Source organism: Zootoca vivipara, chromosome 6 (genome assembly GCF_963506605.1).
Source record: "Zootoca vivipara chromosome 6, rZooViv1.1, whole genome shotgun sequence".
NCBI lineage: Eukaryota > Metazoa > Chordata > Lepidosauria > Squamata > Lacertidae > Zootoca > Zootoca vivipara.
In genome coordinates, this window is record NC_083281.1 from 89,853,788 (window position 1) to 89,872,361 (window position 18,574).

Sequence of the window (18,574 nt, forward strand, 5' to 3'; positions counted from 1 at the left end):
AGAGACTTCTCTTCCCATTGAAACCTTAATACTCAAATATGTTGAACCCAAATAATCAAACATTTTCCTATTTTCCCCTGCCTCCTCCCTCTGCTGTCTCCCCAATATCCAATTTTACATCGTAAGCACTTTGAAGCAGAGACCTGTCATCTTATATTGATGGAAATATATCTTGTCTATAATAAATAGTTAAGAATATTGCCACACTGCAGTTTGTGTGGCCACCCACAGGTGGCACTGCAAACTACAGTGCAATGACAAATTGGGCCCTCAGAGCTGCTGGGCCATTACAGCAGTTTCAAAGGGTGAGAAGGCGGGAACAAGAGATGAAGCAAACAAGTGGGCGGGTGGCCTGGTAGGTGGCCCAGACCTACAAGCACAGTGGTAGGTGGGGTTGGCAAGTGAAGCGAGCTGGGCCACAGACTCTAGTAAATTTATAAAATCAATAATAAGAATCATTGGGAACGCTGTGTATGTGAATGGAGATATAATACTAACACCATAGTAACAAAGAAATGTACAGTACTTTCATTTTTAACAATCAGGGCAGAAGCCTGTTCTCTCATTCTCTGATAAGTGCTGTGTATATACAAATGGCTCTACACTACTACTACTACTACTACTACTACCGGTACTAGCTCAGTGACAGAGTATGCAAAAAATCCTGGGTTTAATCCCTAGGATCTCAGATAGGGCTGGGAAAGACTCCTATCTGAGATCCTGAAGCACCACTGTCAGTTAGCCAGTGGTCTGATACGGTATAAGGCAGCTTCTTTTGCCTGAATTAATCCTCATACTGTATTCCTAACAGAGACCAAAACATTGTGTCAGGGGATTGTTGCGACTACTCCCGAGTATAGACACTCCAGCCCGCTCTGCCTTTAAGGGTTTTATTGTGCATACAGTGGTACCTCGGTTTAAGTACACAATTGGTTCTGGAAGTCTGTACTTAACCTATAGCGTACTTAACCTGAAGCGAACTTTCCCATTGAAAGTAATGGAAAGTGGATTAATCCGTTCCAGACGGGTCCGCGGAGTATTTAAACTGAAAGTACTCAAACCAAGGCGTACTTAAACCGAGGTATGGCTGTACTATTTACAGTGCAGAGATACAGAAAACATGACCTCCTAGTCACTCGCCGAATTCGGCAATGGCGCCCTTCTGCTCCTGGGCCAGCATAAACGCTTGGGAACCCCGAAACGCTGCTCTCTAACCTTGCGTTTGGGCACACGCCTCAATTCGGGTGCCGGAAGCGGCTGTGCTCCCTCTCCTGCTTGTTGGCTGGAGTGGTGCAGGCTCTGATACATCACTGAGCCTTGCCTCCTCCACTCCGCTCCCATCCTCAATTCGTCCCCATGACCCGCTGCTGCCGCTTTCGCTGGGCGAAGTGCTGGACAGCCTGATGGGGGGGAGGCTCCCTGTAGGGAGTCCCCCTGACACACTGGAACACGTTTCTGATTAATAATTCATTATTCTCTGAGTCACTGTACTCCACAAGCCCAGGCCTGTGGGACATGTGACTTATTGGCCATGAATCATGGCAAGGGGGAGATCAACCTGGCCCCAACCATTCTCCAGTGAAGTAGCAGCTGCTTCAACACTTGCTTTCTTCTTTCCTCTGTATCCTTCTTTCCTTTTGTTTTGTGTCTACTAAGATTGTAAGCCAGTGAGCAGTGACTGTCTCATGTTTGTAGTAAGTCCCTACACCAGTCTATTATCCCACCCTGCCTGAAGTCATCAGCTATTGTTCCTCTGCCAAAAAAAAAATCCCACAATTAATAGTCTGAAAGACTACAGACCAGTTGCACTTACTCCGATTATTATGAAGTGTTTTGAGAAACTGGTACGGAGTTACATCATTTCCTGTCTTCTATTGACATTTGACAACTACCAGTTTGCATACAGGGCGAACAGATCCACAGAGGATGCTATCACTACCACTCTCCATGCCGCTCTGTCCCATCTGGGAGCAGCCGGGGAGTTATGCGAGGCTTCTGTTCGTGGACTTTAGCTCTGCTTTCAACACTATCTTCCCCAACAGACTGATGTCCAAACTAGAGGCACTTGGACTTTCTAACTCCATTTGTCTCTGGGTTTTGAATTTTCTGCCAGACCGCTCCCAGAGGGTTAGAGTAGGGTCATATATGTCCACAGCCCTTAGTCTTAACACCGCCTCCCCACAGGGTTGCGTGTTGAGTCCCCTGCTCTATACCCTCTACACGTATGATTGTACAGCTATCCGCTCTAGCAACAAAATCATCAAGTTTGCTGATGACACCACTGTAGTGGGGCTCATTTCTGGGGGGGGGGGTGAGTCTGCCTATAGGGACGAGGTGGAGCAGCTCTATGGTTGGTGTGGAGATAATAATCTGGTCCTAAATACTGCCAAGACCAAGGAACTGGTGGTGGACTACAGGAAGAAAAAGGCGGACACTCAGCCCCTGTATATTGGCGGGGACCAGGTGGAGAGGGTGGCTGTATTTAAGTTTTTGGGTGTTACCCTCAAGCAGAGTATGACCTGGAGCGCGAATACCACTGCTCTGGTGAAGAAGACCCAGCAGAGACTATATTTCCTCAGACTTTTAAAAAAGAACAAGCTGAGTGAAAGACTGCTGGTGTCCTTCTACCGAGGCTCCATAGAGAGCATTCTTACATACTGCATCTGTGCTTGCTTTTCCAGCAGCACAGTAAGGGATAGAAAAGTGCTCCAAAAGGTCATAACCACAGCCTGAAAGATTCTCCCATCTCTGGAAGAACTATACAACTCCCGTTGCCTTAAAAAAGCAAATAATATTTTACAGGATTCATCTCATCCTGGATATAGTCTTTTTGCACCGTTGCCCTGGGGCAAGAGATACAGAACAATTAAATCAAGAACGAATAGATTAAAAAACAGTTTCTATCCAAGAGCTATAACCATCTTAAATGCTGCAACTAAATAATATGATCCCGGGGAGTTGTGACGGGTGTGTGTGTGGCTGTAATTGTGTTTTTGTTTCATATTTTTATGGGATGGCATTCAATTTCATTGTACTATGTACAATGACAATAAAGTTTCTATTCTATTCTATAAGTATAGTGATTAGAAAACTCAGCTGCTTTGTAGGTATTACAGTATATAAGAATAATGGGTGCCCTGTCAAATGAAGTGAGACCCTTGGAGTCCCCTCTAACTCTACAATTTTACAGTCCTAAGTAACCATCAAGAAGAGGGCCTTTTTCAGAGGCACTCTGGTTGTGGAACAAATTTCCTAGGAATGCTAGTCTGAGAAAAAGACCATAATTTCAGCAGCAACGAAAAAGCATTCAAAACAAAAAATAAAAAAATTCCTTCCAGTAGCACCTCAGAGACCAACTAAGTTTGTCATAGGTATGAGCTTTCGTGTGCATGCACACTTCTTCAGATACCCAGAAAAAGCATTCAGTTCACACAGTCCTTTAAAATAAAGTACTGCATGTGGCCCTCGGTTTTTAAATCCATTTAACTTTTGAGCTGCAGTAAATAAAGAGATGCACGATTGCCAAGGTCCAGGATAAGAACGTTAAGAAAGAGCCTGCTGAATCAAGGCACATGGAGCCCATCTAGTTCTGCATCCTGTTCCCATAGTAGCAAAACAGATGCCTATTGTGGGAAACCCGTAAGCAGGACCCAAGCCCAAGAGCCCTCTCCCCTCCTGTGGTTTCCAGAAACTGTTAATCCTAAACATTTACTGCCTTTGACTGTGGAGGCAGAGCCTTATCCGCCACGGCTCCGCGAGAGCGAGTTCCGCGGTTCAAGACAAGCACTTTCTCGTATCTGTTTTGGATCTCCCAAGAGGCCGAACTCTGGACACGCTCAGAGGCACTGCGGCCTGAACGTTAAACACAGGCTTCAAGTAAAAAAATAAAGCGGCTTCCTCCTCCTCCTCCTCCCTGCCCACCCCTCCGCGCGTCGCCCATAAAGGCCCTCCAGCAGGCCCCGCTACCTTGATCATTTTGTCCTCTTCAGGCTCCTCCGACATCCTCCGCCGCTTCAGGCCCGGCGAGGGGAGCCTGTGGGGAATGAGGGGGAGTGGGGCCGGGCTAGGCGGGGGGCCGCCCCTCCAAGTCGGTGTCGTCGGTGTCGTTGTTGTCGCCGCCCGCGCCGCTGCCGGCGCTGCTGCTACCCCCTCCGCCACCGCCTCCTCCGCCGGGCTGCCGCCTCATCCCCACCCAGCCAGGAAAGGAAAGCGAAGAGGGCGCGAAAGGCCTTTCCTCACGGCGGGGAGGCTGAGGTAAATGAGGGGATGGCGGAAATTATTGCCGCCGCCGCAGCAGCTTTTCCTAATCCGGGCTCCGCCTCAGGCGCCGAGGCTCGACTCCGGCTACGGAGCCACCAGCCATTGCTACAGCTTCGCCCCCGCCGAGGGCAGCCGCGCCTGATCTGCCGAGCAACTCCAGCGGGGTCGCGTTTGTAGCCGGGGCCTGGCTAGCTCCCTCTCTCTCCCGCCGTCTCGCTCCCAGCCCCTCCGCGCGAGCAGCGATCCCAAATCGGCCTCTTTCGCGGCGGGAAAATACTTATCAGGCGAGTGAAATAGGCAGCGTCAATCATCACGAGCTGCACATCAGAGACGCGACGCCATAGGTGAAAGGCCCTTCCGCCTTTCTTCACAGAGGTTTAGTGTGTGTGGTTTTTTTTAATTTTTATTATTATTGCCTGGGGACCTTCCTCTCTTTCGCGTCGCTTTTTGATGGCGCTGCAATGCGGGGTTACCTGAGGGTAGAAATAAAAGCGGGGAGGGAATTTGATGCCGGCAGAGGGGAGGGGTTTCCTTGGCACGACATCGCTCCGCCCCCTTTCGAACACGCCCCTTTGTGGGTTGGTGGAGCGGTTTGGGTCACTCGCCACTTTTCGAGGCGAAGTCTCGCGATGTTTGGAGATCGTCAAGCACCCAGAGAAGTGAAGAAAGAAGGGAGCGAGGCCGCCGGTGGCCATTTTGGCAGCGGAGCTCTATCCGTATTTAAAACCTATGTAAAATACTCACATGTAACCCCGCTGTCCTTAACCATATTAAACACACGAACCCACAATGGCATAATAAAAACGTTGTTGTTGTTTTTGAGCAAGTCTTTACACGAACATAACCGTGTATCATTTGCTTTCACACGTTTGTGCCTGTGGATTGCAGCATCTTAACTACCCCTATATCAACGCGACGGGGTGAGCTCCGGTTGCTCGGTCCCAGCTCCTGCCAACCTAGCAGTTCGAAAGCACTTCAAAGTGCAAGTAGATAAATAGGTACCGCTCCAGCAGGAAGGTAAACGGCATTTCTGTGCGCTGCTCTGGTTTGCCAGAAGCGGCTTTGTCATGCTGGCCACATGACCTGGAAGCTATACGCTGGCTCCCTCGGCCAATAATGCGAGAGTCGGTCACGACTGGACCTAATGGTCAGGGGTCCCTTTACCTTTATATCAACCAATAGGTACCAAATAAAAAATGGTTTTGTCCTCAGTAAAGGGTGGGGGAGATAGGAAACGCCAGTGTTTGTCCTCTGGATTATTCTTCAGGCTTTGAGGCACGTTTGGCTTCCAGACTGGGGGGACGGGGACTTCTGGTGCCAATTTAAAGAAATAAAACTTAAAAGCCCAATGGGCTGTGGTAGTACTTTTAATTTTGATACCCTCTCAGGAAGTGAGGCCAAAATTCTCTGTGCGCATACAAAAAAAGGATAAAGGATTTCCTTGCAAAACTGTGATCCGCATCTTTACCTGCATATAAAATACAAATAGGACCGGCACTAAAATGCTAGAGTGTGTAGTGCTCCTGTTGAGCCAGCCATGACCTTTACGGCAATATGCCATTTTATTCCCCTCCCAGATTCTGTTACTTCTTCTCCCAGCTCAGCATCGTGTAGCCAGTCATACTTTTGGCTCTGTCCCCATTTGGCCAAGCTGTGTGTTGTCCCTATGGTTCACTTCCTGAAAGTATTAATTTTCCCTCTTCTGCAAACCTTGAGGATGCCCCAACCCTGGTGCTAGCTCCTTTTTGTAGGTGATGGTGTTTTAGCTATGCAAGTTTAAGCAGCGAGAGAATGAGTTCAAGGGTAGCATCTTTGGTCACAGCTAAAGGCAAAAGTGCCCAGGGAAAAATGTATGTGACTTGGGCATTACCCTTGGACATTAGGCTACATTTCAGCCAAGCATTTAAGTGGTTTATCTCTCTCCCACCTCCTCCATCCATGCAAGGAAGCAAAAGGCATCGGCACATCGGAAAAGGGCACATTCCAGCCACACAAAAGCACTCAAGGTGGCTGCTGAGGGAGCGTGGAATTTGAACCCTATGTTTTTCACTTGAATAGTGAAGAACTCTAAGGCTGCATTCACACCAGGCATTGAAAGTACTATGATACCACCTTAAACTCATGGTTTCCCCCAAAGAATCCTGGGAGTTGCCATTTTTTTAAGGGTGCTGAGAATTATTAGGAGATCCCCTATCACCCCCTCCATGCAGTAAGAATTCTCAGAGTGCTTTAAACAGGGGACTCTTGGAACTGTAGCTCTCTGGGATGAATAGGGGTGTCCTAAAACTCTCACCCCTCCATCACAAACTACAGCTCCCACAATTCTTTAGGGAAAGGCACGACTATTTAAAGTTGTGCCATGGTGCTTTAAACGTATGGTATGAATGTGGTCCAAAACACTCATCCATCTTTCTTGTTTCCTTTGTAATCACTAGAAAAAGTCTTGGCATGTTGGGACTTCAAAAGAAGAAGAAGAAGAGGAAGAAAACCACCAAAGAGCATCGCTTCCTCTATTATACAACTCCTCCTCTCTCTATTTCATCTTACCCCATTTGCACTTAGAGAAAAAGGTAACTGTTTTAACCAAAAATGGTCAGCAACTGAACAAATGCATGTCAACTATGAAATTTTCTTCATGTATTTTATATAAGATCAGGGGGGAATCGCAGCCTGCGCTGGCTTCACAGCATTGATTGTCAAAATAAGCAGACAGTTTTAGAGCTCTCTTATATAAAAGGGGCAGTTTCTGTTCATGTTACACATGGAGAAAGGACGGAAGTTCTCAGTACTTAGATATTTGCTCCTATAAACAAACCTCAAGATCCATTCCAGATTACCATAAATGGGTACCATAGAATCAGTTTGAAAAACTAGTTTGAGAAATAATTCTTAAAGCTCAAATGGATATCTGTATCCATTCATGTAACATTAAGATATAGAGGGGTGCCCGGTACAGAAAAAAAGCGAAGGAAAACAGAAGCAGGTAAAGAAAGATTTTTCTTAAAATATATGAAATAAACAATCTTAGGTTGCTTGTAGAGGTGAAGGCTTTCTTCATGAAGGAGGTTCCTCTACTTCGATCCTGCTTAAATGCTGCTATCAAGAGGAATGGCAGCTTATACCGACGGTTTCAGATATACAGCTGATGTCCTTTAAGAATTCTTCTGTGGAACTTTGATGGTTACCTAAAAAGAATATGGTTCATTAGACTTGGCCAACTTTGCATCTCTCACTCTACAAGACAGTCAGTCCCAAGATGACTTCCATGTCAACCCTGTTAATGCAATTCAGTTTCAAACAGTTTCACATGAACTTTAGGAAGCTGTTCGGACCTTCTGCATGCAGAACACATGATGTACCATTGAGCTTCAGCCCTTCCTCAAAGCAGGATGCAGTTCTACATAATATTGTGCTGGATTAATCAAACCCTACAGCTTACCGTTCACAACAGAGTTGGCCGGAGGCATCCACTGGCATTGGACAGAGCAAGATTCAATTTTCACTGCTCTCAGGACTATAGCCCAGTGCCTGATCTACTTGGCTTATTGAAGTAGCACTGTATAAGTCTCCTAATTCTGTTGCTCAAGCTGTGGGATACTGGGACAACTGCTTCTCACTTCAACACTTTAAATTGACTCTAAGGTGGGTATCAATTCTTCCAAACTAGGAGGAGTCCAGTGCATACCTACCAAGTTCCAGTGGGAGAAATAAGGGACCGGACCGGAAGTAGCACTGCCGCCATTTTGGAACTGGGCAGAACATGCTCAGAAGCGACTTTTGATGCTGCTTTGCCCAGTTCCAAAATGGCCACCGCTCCAAAAGTCACACTGCAGCCATTTTGGAACTGGGCAGAGCTGCATCAAAAGTCGCTTCTGAGCATGCTCCGCCCAGTTCCAAAATGGCCACCGCGCCAGAATAAACCGGGGAAAACAAAAAAAATCCGTTTTTTTTCCAGCTGAGAACAGCTAGAAAAACGGGGGTTTCCTGGGGAATACGGGAGACTTTGCAACTATGGTCCAGTGCTTTCTTTACATAATAAGAAATGCTTCCAAGCGGGTACTTAAAGGGTACCTAAATATTTTCATTATGATCCAAAGGTAGCAGGAATTCTACAATAACCTAGCATACCAAAGCATTAGCTCAATGTTACCCCACAAACAACACTTAAGACAAAATAAAAAAATTCCTTCAGTAGCACCTTAAAGACCAACTAAGTTTTTATTTTGGTATGAGCTTTCGTTACAGGTAGGTAGCCGTGTTGGTCTGGATCGAAGTAAAAATAAAAAAATTCCTTCAGTAGCACCTTAAAGACCAACTAAGTTTTTATTTTGGTATGAGCTTTCGTGTGCATGCACACTTCTTCAGATACCACATGCACACGAAAGCTCATACCAAAATAAAAACTTAGTTGGTCTTTAAGGTGCTACTGAAGGAATTTTTTTATTTTTACTTCGATCCAGACCAACACGGCTACCTACCTGTAACCAACACTTAAGACAGTAATGTTTGGAGCCTATTTGTTCAAGGGATACTGCTCTTCTCCCGTCCAATTGTAATTTTATTTGCAGACAGATGCAACCACCATTAGGCATGGAAGCCCGGTTTTCTGTTCACAACTAAAAGGTTGCCATCAGCAAAAAAACGGTTTATTGAAAATAGGAACATGGTTTGGACATGCTGCCAAACCATGATTTGTCATGAGGCCTGAACCAACACCATCTGAACCACAATGGCCACCAAACCATAATCTACTGTTAGGTTTTGAAGGTGGCTTGCCACATAGGTCAGGCAAACAATGGTTTAGTGTTACAGCTGAACTTCGGTTTGGGAATTCCTCTCCCCTTTGAGGATGTTATCAAGGGATTCTCTGGGAATATTGGGAAAGAAGATCAGACAAACCATGGTTTGCAGTCTAAGCCACAGTTATTGAAAGACTTGTTTCCATTTGATGTCTACAAAACCAATGTTCAGTGGGCTAAGGAGAGCAACATCGGACAATTCTTTATTCCATTCTGTACAAAGTGAAATACCATCAATTCTCCCATAAACCAAGACAAGTTTTCTTTACTACTTGGAAGTCCCTGCCATTCTCTACTGGAAGATGCAAAGTAAAAGCTTCAGTTTTCAAAAAACTTAAAAACCAAACTAGTACAAGAGTTTCAGATCCTCACCGTTTTTATTTCCATGTACGGCGTGAGACCATATTCTCCCCCTTCACGTCCTTGTCCAGATGCTTTGTACCCACCAAATGGTGTCTGGCTGCCAAACACGTTGTAGCAGTTAATCCTGCAGGAGACATTGGGGGTTAGGAGTTGTTTCTGGAGCATTTAGATAAGAGAAGACTAATCTCATTTCTTGTCCACCTGATACAAAGTCTTAACACTGCAGGCCTTGTCCAAGGCACCTATAAATTTGGAAAACAGGCACTAATTTGTTAGAGAGGTTTGAATACAGAAGAGGAGATGTGAACTTCCAGCATTTCACATTTGAGGAGGTGAGGAAGGGGCCTTTTGTTAAACTGGCAGACTCATGAACAGAGTAGTAAAGGAAGTAATACTTTCACTGCCTATTATTTATCCATTTGTTATATGTAACCAATGACAAAAAGAATGGATATTGAAACACAAAATTCTGAATTGTTACTGGTTTAAATATTTAAACATCGATGCAATTGCAGATCATAATGTAAATGTAATTACTCTGGCATTCATCCTCTCTAATATATCTCAGTTTACAAGTTAAAAATGACATTATTTTGACTTTTTTAATTGTTTAATTAAGTTATTTGCTCATATGCAACAAAGTGTGTACATTTATGCAAATGTATTTAAATTTTTTGAAATTAAAAAAAGTGTAAAACTAATTTAAAAAACAAAGGAAATAATACAGCCTCGTGTCCATGTAAGGCAGGCATCCCCAAACTTCGGCCCTCCATATGTTTTGGACTACAATTCCCATCTTCCCCAACCACTGGTCCTGTTAGCTAGGGATCATGGGAGTTGTAGGCCAAAACATCTGTTTTTTTTTAAATATAATTTTTATTGATTTTACAGATTACAAAAAGAAACATATATAAAAGATACACTTTCATAAACAAATTTTCCACCTTCTTTCCGTCCCCCCTCCCATGGGCCCTCCCCTGCCACAGGAGTATCCCATGCAGGCAGGCAGTTGAAGATGTTCCATTTTGTAGATGAGTTTATGTCCCCCCCTCCCCCACCCCCCCAGAGTCCCCCCCTGCCACCAGAGAACTCCAGGAGCAGAAAGCAGAGAGACAACCACCCAGCAATCCAAAAAGAAAAAAGCTACACTAAAAGAAAAAAGAGAAAAAAATTCAAAAAAAAAGAATAATAAAAAAGAAAAAAGACAAAAAACAATAATAAAAACAATCTTTTTCAAATTTACATTGATAAACCATATTTTGTGGGCTTCCCCTACCTCCCCCTTTCCCAGTTTTCATCCCTTTACTATCCTCTTTAACAGTTTCCATATCTATAAACAACTTACTTTTCCTCTTCATAAAATTTTTAAACTTAGCTAATACCATTTTCACTGAATCTCTTAATCCTTATAATTCATTATCCAATTTTTCTTCCCTTGCCTAATTTCCCCCCCCCTCAATAGACTTCTTAAAATTTTAAATCCCTAAACTTCTTTTATTTTAACTTTTCCCATAATTAACTCTTACACTCTAAAAAATCCCAATATAACCTTTCTTCCCCAAATTCCGACTACCTCCCTCCAATCCAGCAAGTTCCGTAATCAACAATCCTAATTTGCTCTTGATAATCCGTCCTAATAATTACACTCCCATTTTTCCTTCATCCCACCCCCTTTTTCCAATGTTTTGTCCCCCAGATATCCATGGGGCCCCCCTGAGTTTCTCCCCTTCTTAAGTTATTCATGTCCTTCTCCTTGTGGGAAATCTGTAATTCCATTGGTTCCTGTCTTTCCCTCCTCAAAGGAGGGGTACTCCGTTTCTCTTTTTGTAAAGCAATATCAACTTTTTCCTCGTGGTGTGCTTCATTTTGTGTTGTATTGTCCCAATCATCATCGTTGTTCTCTTCATGCTCCACGTCAAAGTCCACCTCATTGACCAGATCATCCAAATTGCTGTCGCTATCATTGTCGCTATCTTCCTCCTCCATTTCCATTTCAATATCCTCATCATCTGAAAAATCATATTCAGCAATCACCATCTGAAATTGCTGCTTTAGTTCTTGCTGTTGAATCTCATCTCAGCATAGTCCTATTTTTAGTTCCCACATGGCTGTCAAAACAATCCGCTGGAACTCAGGCGAGTAACTTTTTGTTGACATAGTTCCGTCTTGTCAAGGTCACTGCTTATCGTGTGGGGTGGAAAATGGTCGCTGCTTATTTTCCCAGTCTCAGCAAAGTAGTTGCATTTTCCAATTCCAGATTCACAAAGGTCCAAACCAACATTTCACAGTTCAAACATTTCAAAAGCATATATTCCTATCTTCTTGAGAGTCTAAATAAAGTAAAACTCATTTATAAATCCTCGTCAGCTCGCTGGGTTGTCTGGGCTGCCGGCTCCCGGGGAAACAAAAGGTTTTCCTCTTTCTTTTTCATCATTCTGCAGAGAATCGTCCTTCTCCCCTTTTACCCTGCATCCAGGGGAGGACCTTTTATGTCTTTTGAGGATACCTTTTAAACATTCAGCTCGTGGCTTCGGGTATTTATTTTACTGTTCCTTAGCTACCGGTGGGAGGGGGTGGCTTCCGTTTTATTTCCCTCTCTCCCAAATCCAAATTAGTCCAAATTAATATTCAAAACAATCCAAATTTGAGAGCTTACTTACAGTCTTAATTTCTAATTCTTTCTTTTGGAAGAATCCAGCGCTCTCCGCCTCCGGCTCGGAGCTTCTCCCCGCTAGAGCGACGATGGTGCTCAAAATGGCCCCCGCGACTTCGACCCTTCTCACTCCGGCGCTCTTACTAGGGCAGCCGGACGGTTGGGGAGTCCGGTTTTGGGCTCTGCCGAGCAGTTTTGCCCCCGGGACGCCCGACCCGGGGTTCTATGGGATGCAGCGTTGCTCTCGCTGCCCTCCCTCCTCTAGCAAAGACGGGCTGTCTCGGAGCGAGACAAAGACCCCGCCGATCGGCGCTGGCGCTGGACCGGAAGCCCCTGTAGGCCAAAACATCTGGAGGGCCGCAGTTTGGGGGTGCCTGATGTAAATTCTCACACATCTGATATTTCTGGTCAGCCACAAAGATTAGGAAATTGTTTCCCAAAAAATGGTAGAAAGGTTAAACCAGATAGAAAGTTAAATTCTGAAGAATGTCATACAGTTAGCAATACAGAACAGTTTCGAAAGTTCCTTGAAAAGAGAGTAACACAGAAAGCTAATTCATAGCCCCTTGGGGCCTCTAGCTCCAGATTTTTACCATGATTGACAGCAGCTCTCCAAGATTTCAAGTCAAGAGTTCCTGGCATACCAGAAGATGCCAGGGACAGGACCTATAACCTTCTGCATGCCAAGCAGGTGCTCTTCCTCCAAAGTACAGTCACAAACCTGGAAGTGAGTGTTCCGGTTTGTGAATGTTATTTGGAAACCGAATGTCTGATGTGGGTTCTGTGGCTTCCGAATGAGTGCAGGAAGCTTCTGCAACCAATCGGGCGCTGCACCTTGGTTTTTGAACATTTTCGGAAGTCGAACGGACTTCCAGAAAGGATTCCGTTCGAAAGCCAAGGTATGACTGTACAGCATTTCCTAAAGCGTTTGGTGACTACTCCCCAACATTTAGCCTCTTACCAGACGGTTCCAGCACGTAAACCCTGGGAAATGTAATTTGCTTTGTCAATGTCCTTGGTGAATACAGCTGCCGCAAGTCCATATTTGGTGTCGTTTGCTCTGTGGATGACTTCCTCTATGGTTTTAAATTTCAGAATCTGCATGACTGGCCCAAATATCTGTAAGACAGAGCAGCATGTATATGGAAACAGGTATGCTTGGCAGACAGGATCTTATAAATCCCTAAGCAACATGGCACCTGGTTACCTGAAAGAATGCCCTTACTCATATAGTCCTGCCTGGTTGCAGGGATTAGAGGAGGAGGAGGAGGAGGAGGAGGAGGAGGAAGAAGAAGAAGAAGAAGAAGAAGAAGAAGAAGAAGAAGAAGAAGAAGAAGAAGAAGAAGAAGAGGAGGAGGAGGAGGAGGAGGAGGAGGAGGAGTTTGGACTTGATATCCCGCCTTTTACTCCCCTTAAGGAGTCTCAAAGCCATAGCTGCCAAGTTATCCCTTTTTTAAAGGGATTTTCCCTTATGCTGAATAGGCTTCCTCGCAAGTAAAGGGAAAACTTGGCAGCTATGCTCAAAGCGGCTAACAATCTCCTTTCCCTCCCCCCCCCAACAAACTCTGTGAGGTGAGTGACGCTGAGAGACTTCAGAGAATTGTGACTAGCCCAAGGTCACCCAGCAGCTGCATGTGGAGGAGAGGGGAATCGAACTTGGTTCACCAGATTACAAGTCCACCACTCTTAGCCATTACACCACACTGGCCATCTGGTAGCAAGCAGGGGAAAGGCCTTTCCTGTCCTAGCACCCAGCATATAGAACCATCTCTCCCACCCACCCCAAAAAAGGCAGGTGCAAACTCTGCAGAGTTTTTGGTGCCTCCTGTTCACTCCGGCCTTTGCTGCTCATTGATACCAATCAAACCACTGAGAACTGGCTGGCTGTTGAGACTGTATTAAATGTTCCAATTGCATTTCAATAGATTGTTCTTGTTCTTACAGTACTGATATTTGTGTTGTAAACAGTCTTGGGATTAAAAATATTTTGTTTTTGTTTTTTTATCTCCACAAGATTTATATACTGCTCGATTAGACTAAAACCCCAAAGTTGTTTACAAAGCAAATACTGTAAAACAATTACATCATCAGTAAAAACTAAAATTGCAACTTGAATTCTCTGCACTAACAGCACTCAAAGTTATAACTTTGCACTCAAAGTTATATATATACAGTGGTACCTCGGTTTATGAACACAATTGGTTCCGGAAGTCTGTTCATAAACTGAAGTGTTCATAAACTGAAGCAAACTTTCCCATTGAAAGTAATGGAAAGTGGATTAATCCGTTCCAGACGGGTCCGCGGAGTACTCAACCTGAAGTGTACTTAACCCGAAGCATGGGTGTAATTGGTTCCGGAAGTCTGTTCATAAACTGAAGCGTTCATAAACTGAAGCGAACTTTCCCATTGAAAGTAATGGAAAGTGAATTAATCCTTTCCAGGTGGGTCCGCGGCGTTCGTAAACCGAAAATTCGCAAACCGAGGTGTTCATAAACTGAGGTTCCACTGTATATAAAATTGTCCAGTAGCGCCTTAGAGACCAACTGAGTTTGTTCTTGGTATAAGCTTTCGTGTGCATGCACACTTCTTCAGATACACACTCAAAGTGAGATAGGGATGCTACAATAAAAATCATAACAGGTAATTTTAAGTAAATTATGAGAGTGAATGTACAGATAAAAGAGGGTGGTTGGTCAGTTCTGGAGACTACCACTGTAGCTCCAAGACACAGAGCAATACAGCAGGAGAGAAAGAGAGAGGGATTGCGTAGAACCCTTTAACCATAGAACTGTTATTGAGAGACTTAACAAGTACAGGAAAACATTTTCCTGCTGACCTCCTCTTTTGCAATGGTCATGTTGTCCTGCACATCTCCAAAGATGGTTGGCTGGATAAAGTAACCTCTGTCTGCAGCTGGATTGCCACCACAGAGCAATTTGGCACCTTCCTTTTGCCCAGTACCAATGTATCCAAGGATCTTCTTATACTGAGCCTCATCCACCTAGAAGACAAAAAAAACATGGTATGGCAGGTCAGTTCAATCCTTCTCAGAATACAGAAAAATACACTTTTAACACAACATTGTGTGTACATGCCCATATGCGAACAGCGATTCTACAGGTAGAATGAAAGATCCAGACGTCAACTTTTTGATGATGAGGTTATGAAGATCCTCTGACAAAGTCATCTGTCAGGGCTGGGGAAGCCATGGTGCTCTCGTACGTATTCCTTGATCCTGGGGCTGACGAGAATGAGAGAACATCTGGAGGGGACTGCAGGATTCCCATCCCTATTTTAAATCAACTGCCTTTGGGATTGGGTAGACAGCAAACTTAAAAATATTTTATTTGTTAAATATATACGTTGACTTCACTGTTTCTCTAGAGTCTAGAGCACTGTTTCCCACACTTGGGTCTCCAGCTGTTTTCAGACTATAACTCCCATCATCCCTAGCTAGCAAGACCAGATGGAGACCCACGTTTGGGAAACATGGCTCTCGATCAGTGGTTTTAAACTGGTGAGGCATGGCTCCCTGGGGAGCCTTACGCACTGTCAGCACTAGCCTCCGACCCCCCTTCCCTCCCTCCCTCCCCTTAATAGCTAGTGCTTCAAACCCTCTGAATGGGCAACCTTTTGAGCTTGGTGTGTCAAAATTCGCCAAAAAACCGAGCATAACTCGGGTGGTGTGTTACTTCGAGAAAAAAAACTAATTTCACCATATTTATAGTTCAAATAACAAAAATGTATAATTGTAATATATAACTGAATTTAATAAACCAAAACTAATTATTTAACTTATTTTTAAAAAATAAAATAAAAAAAATTAAAAGGGGAAAAAATAAGGCAGAACCCAGAGATCTTTCCCAGTGGGACTCTGGGCTCAGGCCTTCCTCCAACGGGTCTGCCACTGGGGAGGTGGGCTCGGGTTAGGCCTGTGCCTCCTCATGGCCTTCTTCAGCCCACCTCTCCCCTCACTCAGCTATGCTTGTGAGGCGGCGAGGGAACAGGAAGGGAGGTTGAAGATCCGTGCAGTAGCCGAGGATGAAACGTCCTTTTCAGCATGCAGCTGCGTGTCACCTAAAATGGCTGTGCGTGTCAGTGCTGACACGCGTATCATAGGTTCGTCATCACTGGGTTAACTAAACCTGCTGTGTACCCCCACCCCACCCCGTCTCTTGCCTACAGCAAATGCTTTTCTTCCCCTCTCTCCTTACCTTTCCTCCCTATCCTTGCCTCCAGATGGGCTGTGAACACACATGTAGAGCCAGCATTTGCATTATCATAGTAATAATAGTCATTTGGGTAATATTAAAAATGAATTAAATATACAGGACATAAACTGAAAGCTCTTTTGGGGCCATTTGCCAGGGCTAAATTCCTTCCCGTCTAGAATGATCTTCCAATCCAGAATGTTGTTTTATAAGGGCAAACTGGAATCCCTGTGCTCTCACCTGCGGGCCCTGCTCCGTTTTGTAGTCAAATGGGTTTCCAACTACTCTGGATTTGGCTCTCTCCACGCTCCGCTCCACAAACTCGTGATATATATCTTCTTGGACGTATGTGCGGGACCCAGCACAACAGCACTGCCCTTGGTTGAAGAACAAGGCAGAATGAGCCTGTTCAACAGCCCAGTCCACTGGAGGAGAGAAGGAAGCCACAAGTCAGGAGATCTGGAAGCAATTCTCTTCACCACCGACAGCATTAAGAATGACCAACACATCACCCCAGCTAAGATACGTTGCAAGAATCCACTGTGGGGTGGCCCTGTTCTGTGGTGCATGTGTAATAATAGGTCAGAGATTACAGCCGTTGTTAACCAGGTCATTTTTCTTGTCCCTTCTCTTGTTATCTCCTGAAAACAATAATGGCTTCCTTTACAAAGACCTACTCTTGTAATTAATAGCCGCTACTTGGCTAAAGCTAACCCATCAGTGGAAGTCCTCTAACAAAGTTCTCATTGCACGGATGGTGGTTCAAAATCCGGCCTCTTGTGCTAGCTGAAAATATGGGCAAATACCTAACGTAACGAGGGGTGGAAGTAAGTGGCCAGTTAGAGATGAGAAGTAGAATCACCACCTCTCCAGAAAACTTTCCGATTAGAGTCATTACTGATACTCCCAGGCTGAGCAGTTCCTGGTGCTTAGTGGACACATTTTGTGTCTTTCGGAAAAATTTCTTTTAGCTTGTTCTAAATCGTTGCGTGCTGTATTGTTACGTTGAAGTTCTTTTGTGTAGTTACGTAATGTATTATGTTGAGATGTCATGGATTCATAAATAAAACTCTATCTTAAACACTAAAGAATTACTAAGAGTTACACTTCTGGTGAAGGCAGGCTCAGGTTGTCACCAGCCAATCCCACCCTCCGCAGGGGCAAACCCACTCCTGTCAAGAGGGAAGAGTCTCTTACTCTCAGCATCAGACATGATGATGTTTGGGCTCTTTCCACCAAGCTCAAGGGTCACCCTCTTCAGATTACTCTCTGCTGCAGCCTTCTGGATCAGGTGCCCAACCTAGAAATCGAAAGACGGACAAGCTTGTTGTTCGGTATAAAAATAGGCTTGTCTTAAGGAACCACCATGGTGTGGCAGGCTTAGCTCTAGATTGGAGGGCTGGGGATTGGGTGGGGTATCTCCTCTGGTGGACCTCCTCCATCAGGGTCAGAGACCAGGATGGGGAGTACAACTCTGATGAGGAATGGCAGGAACCTCCCCCTCCCCCTGGCCAGGATTCTGAAAATCCACAGCAGCAGTGGGGTACTGTTGATTTGGAACAATGGTTTGCTGAGGGGCACAGTTCGGAAGACAATAGCTGGGCAAAACCAGGAGGTGAACAGCAAGAAGAAGAACGGGAAGAGCTAGCAGACTCTCTCTCACTGGAAGATGTGTGCAGCTTCTCAGTCCCAAGGCTGGAAGATTAGTTAAGGCGGCTTTGCAAAAGGCATAATAATAACAATAATAATAATAATAATAATAATAATAATAATAATAATAATAATAATAATAATTTATTATTTATACCTCGCCCATCTGGCTGGGTTTCCCCAGACACTCTGGGCGGCTTCCAACAAAAGATTAAAATACAATAGTCCTTTAGATATTAAAAGCTTCCCTAAACAGGGCTGCCGTCAGATATCTTCTGAAAGTCAGGTAGTTGCTTATTTCCTTGACATCTGATGGGAGGGCGTTCCACAGGGCGGGTGCCACTACCAAGAAGGCCCTCTGCCTGGTTCCCTGTAACTTCGCTTCTCGCAGGGAGGGAACCGCCAGAAGGCCCTCGGCACTGGACCTCAGTGTCTGGGCAGAAGGATGGGGGTGGAGATGCTCCTTCAGGTATACTGGACCGAGGCCGTTTAGGGCTTTAAAGGTTAGCACCAACACTTTGAATTGTGCTCGAAAACATACTGGGAACCAATGTAGGTCTTTCAAGACCGGTGTTATGTGGTCTTGGCGGCTGCTCCCAGTCACCTGTCTAGCTCCCGCATTCTGGATTAATGTAGTT

At 44.8% G+C, this 18,574-nt stretch overlaps 2 protein-coding genes across 3 annotated transcripts in view; both read right to left on the bottom strand.

Annotated features, from left to right (window-relative positions):
* Positions 1 to 4,559, bottom strand: part of MAPKAPK5 (MAPK activated protein kinase 5) — a 28,861-nt gene extending 24,302 nt beyond the window's left edge. The window contains exon 1 of one of the 2 annotated variants that reach the window (XM_035117171.2): positions 3,967 to 4,559. In XM_035117171.2, the coding sequence (XP_034973062.1) occupies positions 3,967 to 4,002 (36 nt within the window). In that variant the 5' untranslated portion in view covers positions 4,003 to 4,559. The remainder of the gene's footprint in view (positions 1 to 3,966) is intronic. The other variant, XM_035117173.2, reaches the window with a different exon arrangement.
* A 2,680-nt stretch (positions 4,560 to 7,239) lies between these two features.
* Positions 7,240 to 18,574, bottom strand: part of ALDH2 (aldehyde dehydrogenase 2 family member) — a 29,187-nt gene continuing 17,852 nt past the window's right edge. The window contains exons 8-13 of the mRNA XM_060276340.1: positions 17,484 to 17,586; positions 16,527 to 16,711; positions 14,912 to 15,076; positions 13,037 to 13,194; positions 9,432 to 9,546; positions 7,240 to 7,445 (exon numbers count right to left, since the gene is read on the bottom strand). Coding sequence (XP_060132323.1) covers positions 7,413 to 7,445; positions 9,432 to 9,546; positions 13,037 to 13,194; positions 14,912 to 15,076; positions 16,527 to 16,711; positions 17,484 to 17,586 — 759 coding nt within the window. The 3' untranslated portion in view covers positions 7,240 to 7,412. The remainder of the gene's footprint in view (positions 7,446 to 9,431; positions 9,547 to 13,036; positions 13,195 to 14,911; positions 15,077 to 16,526; positions 16,712 to 17,483; positions 17,587 to 18,574) is intronic.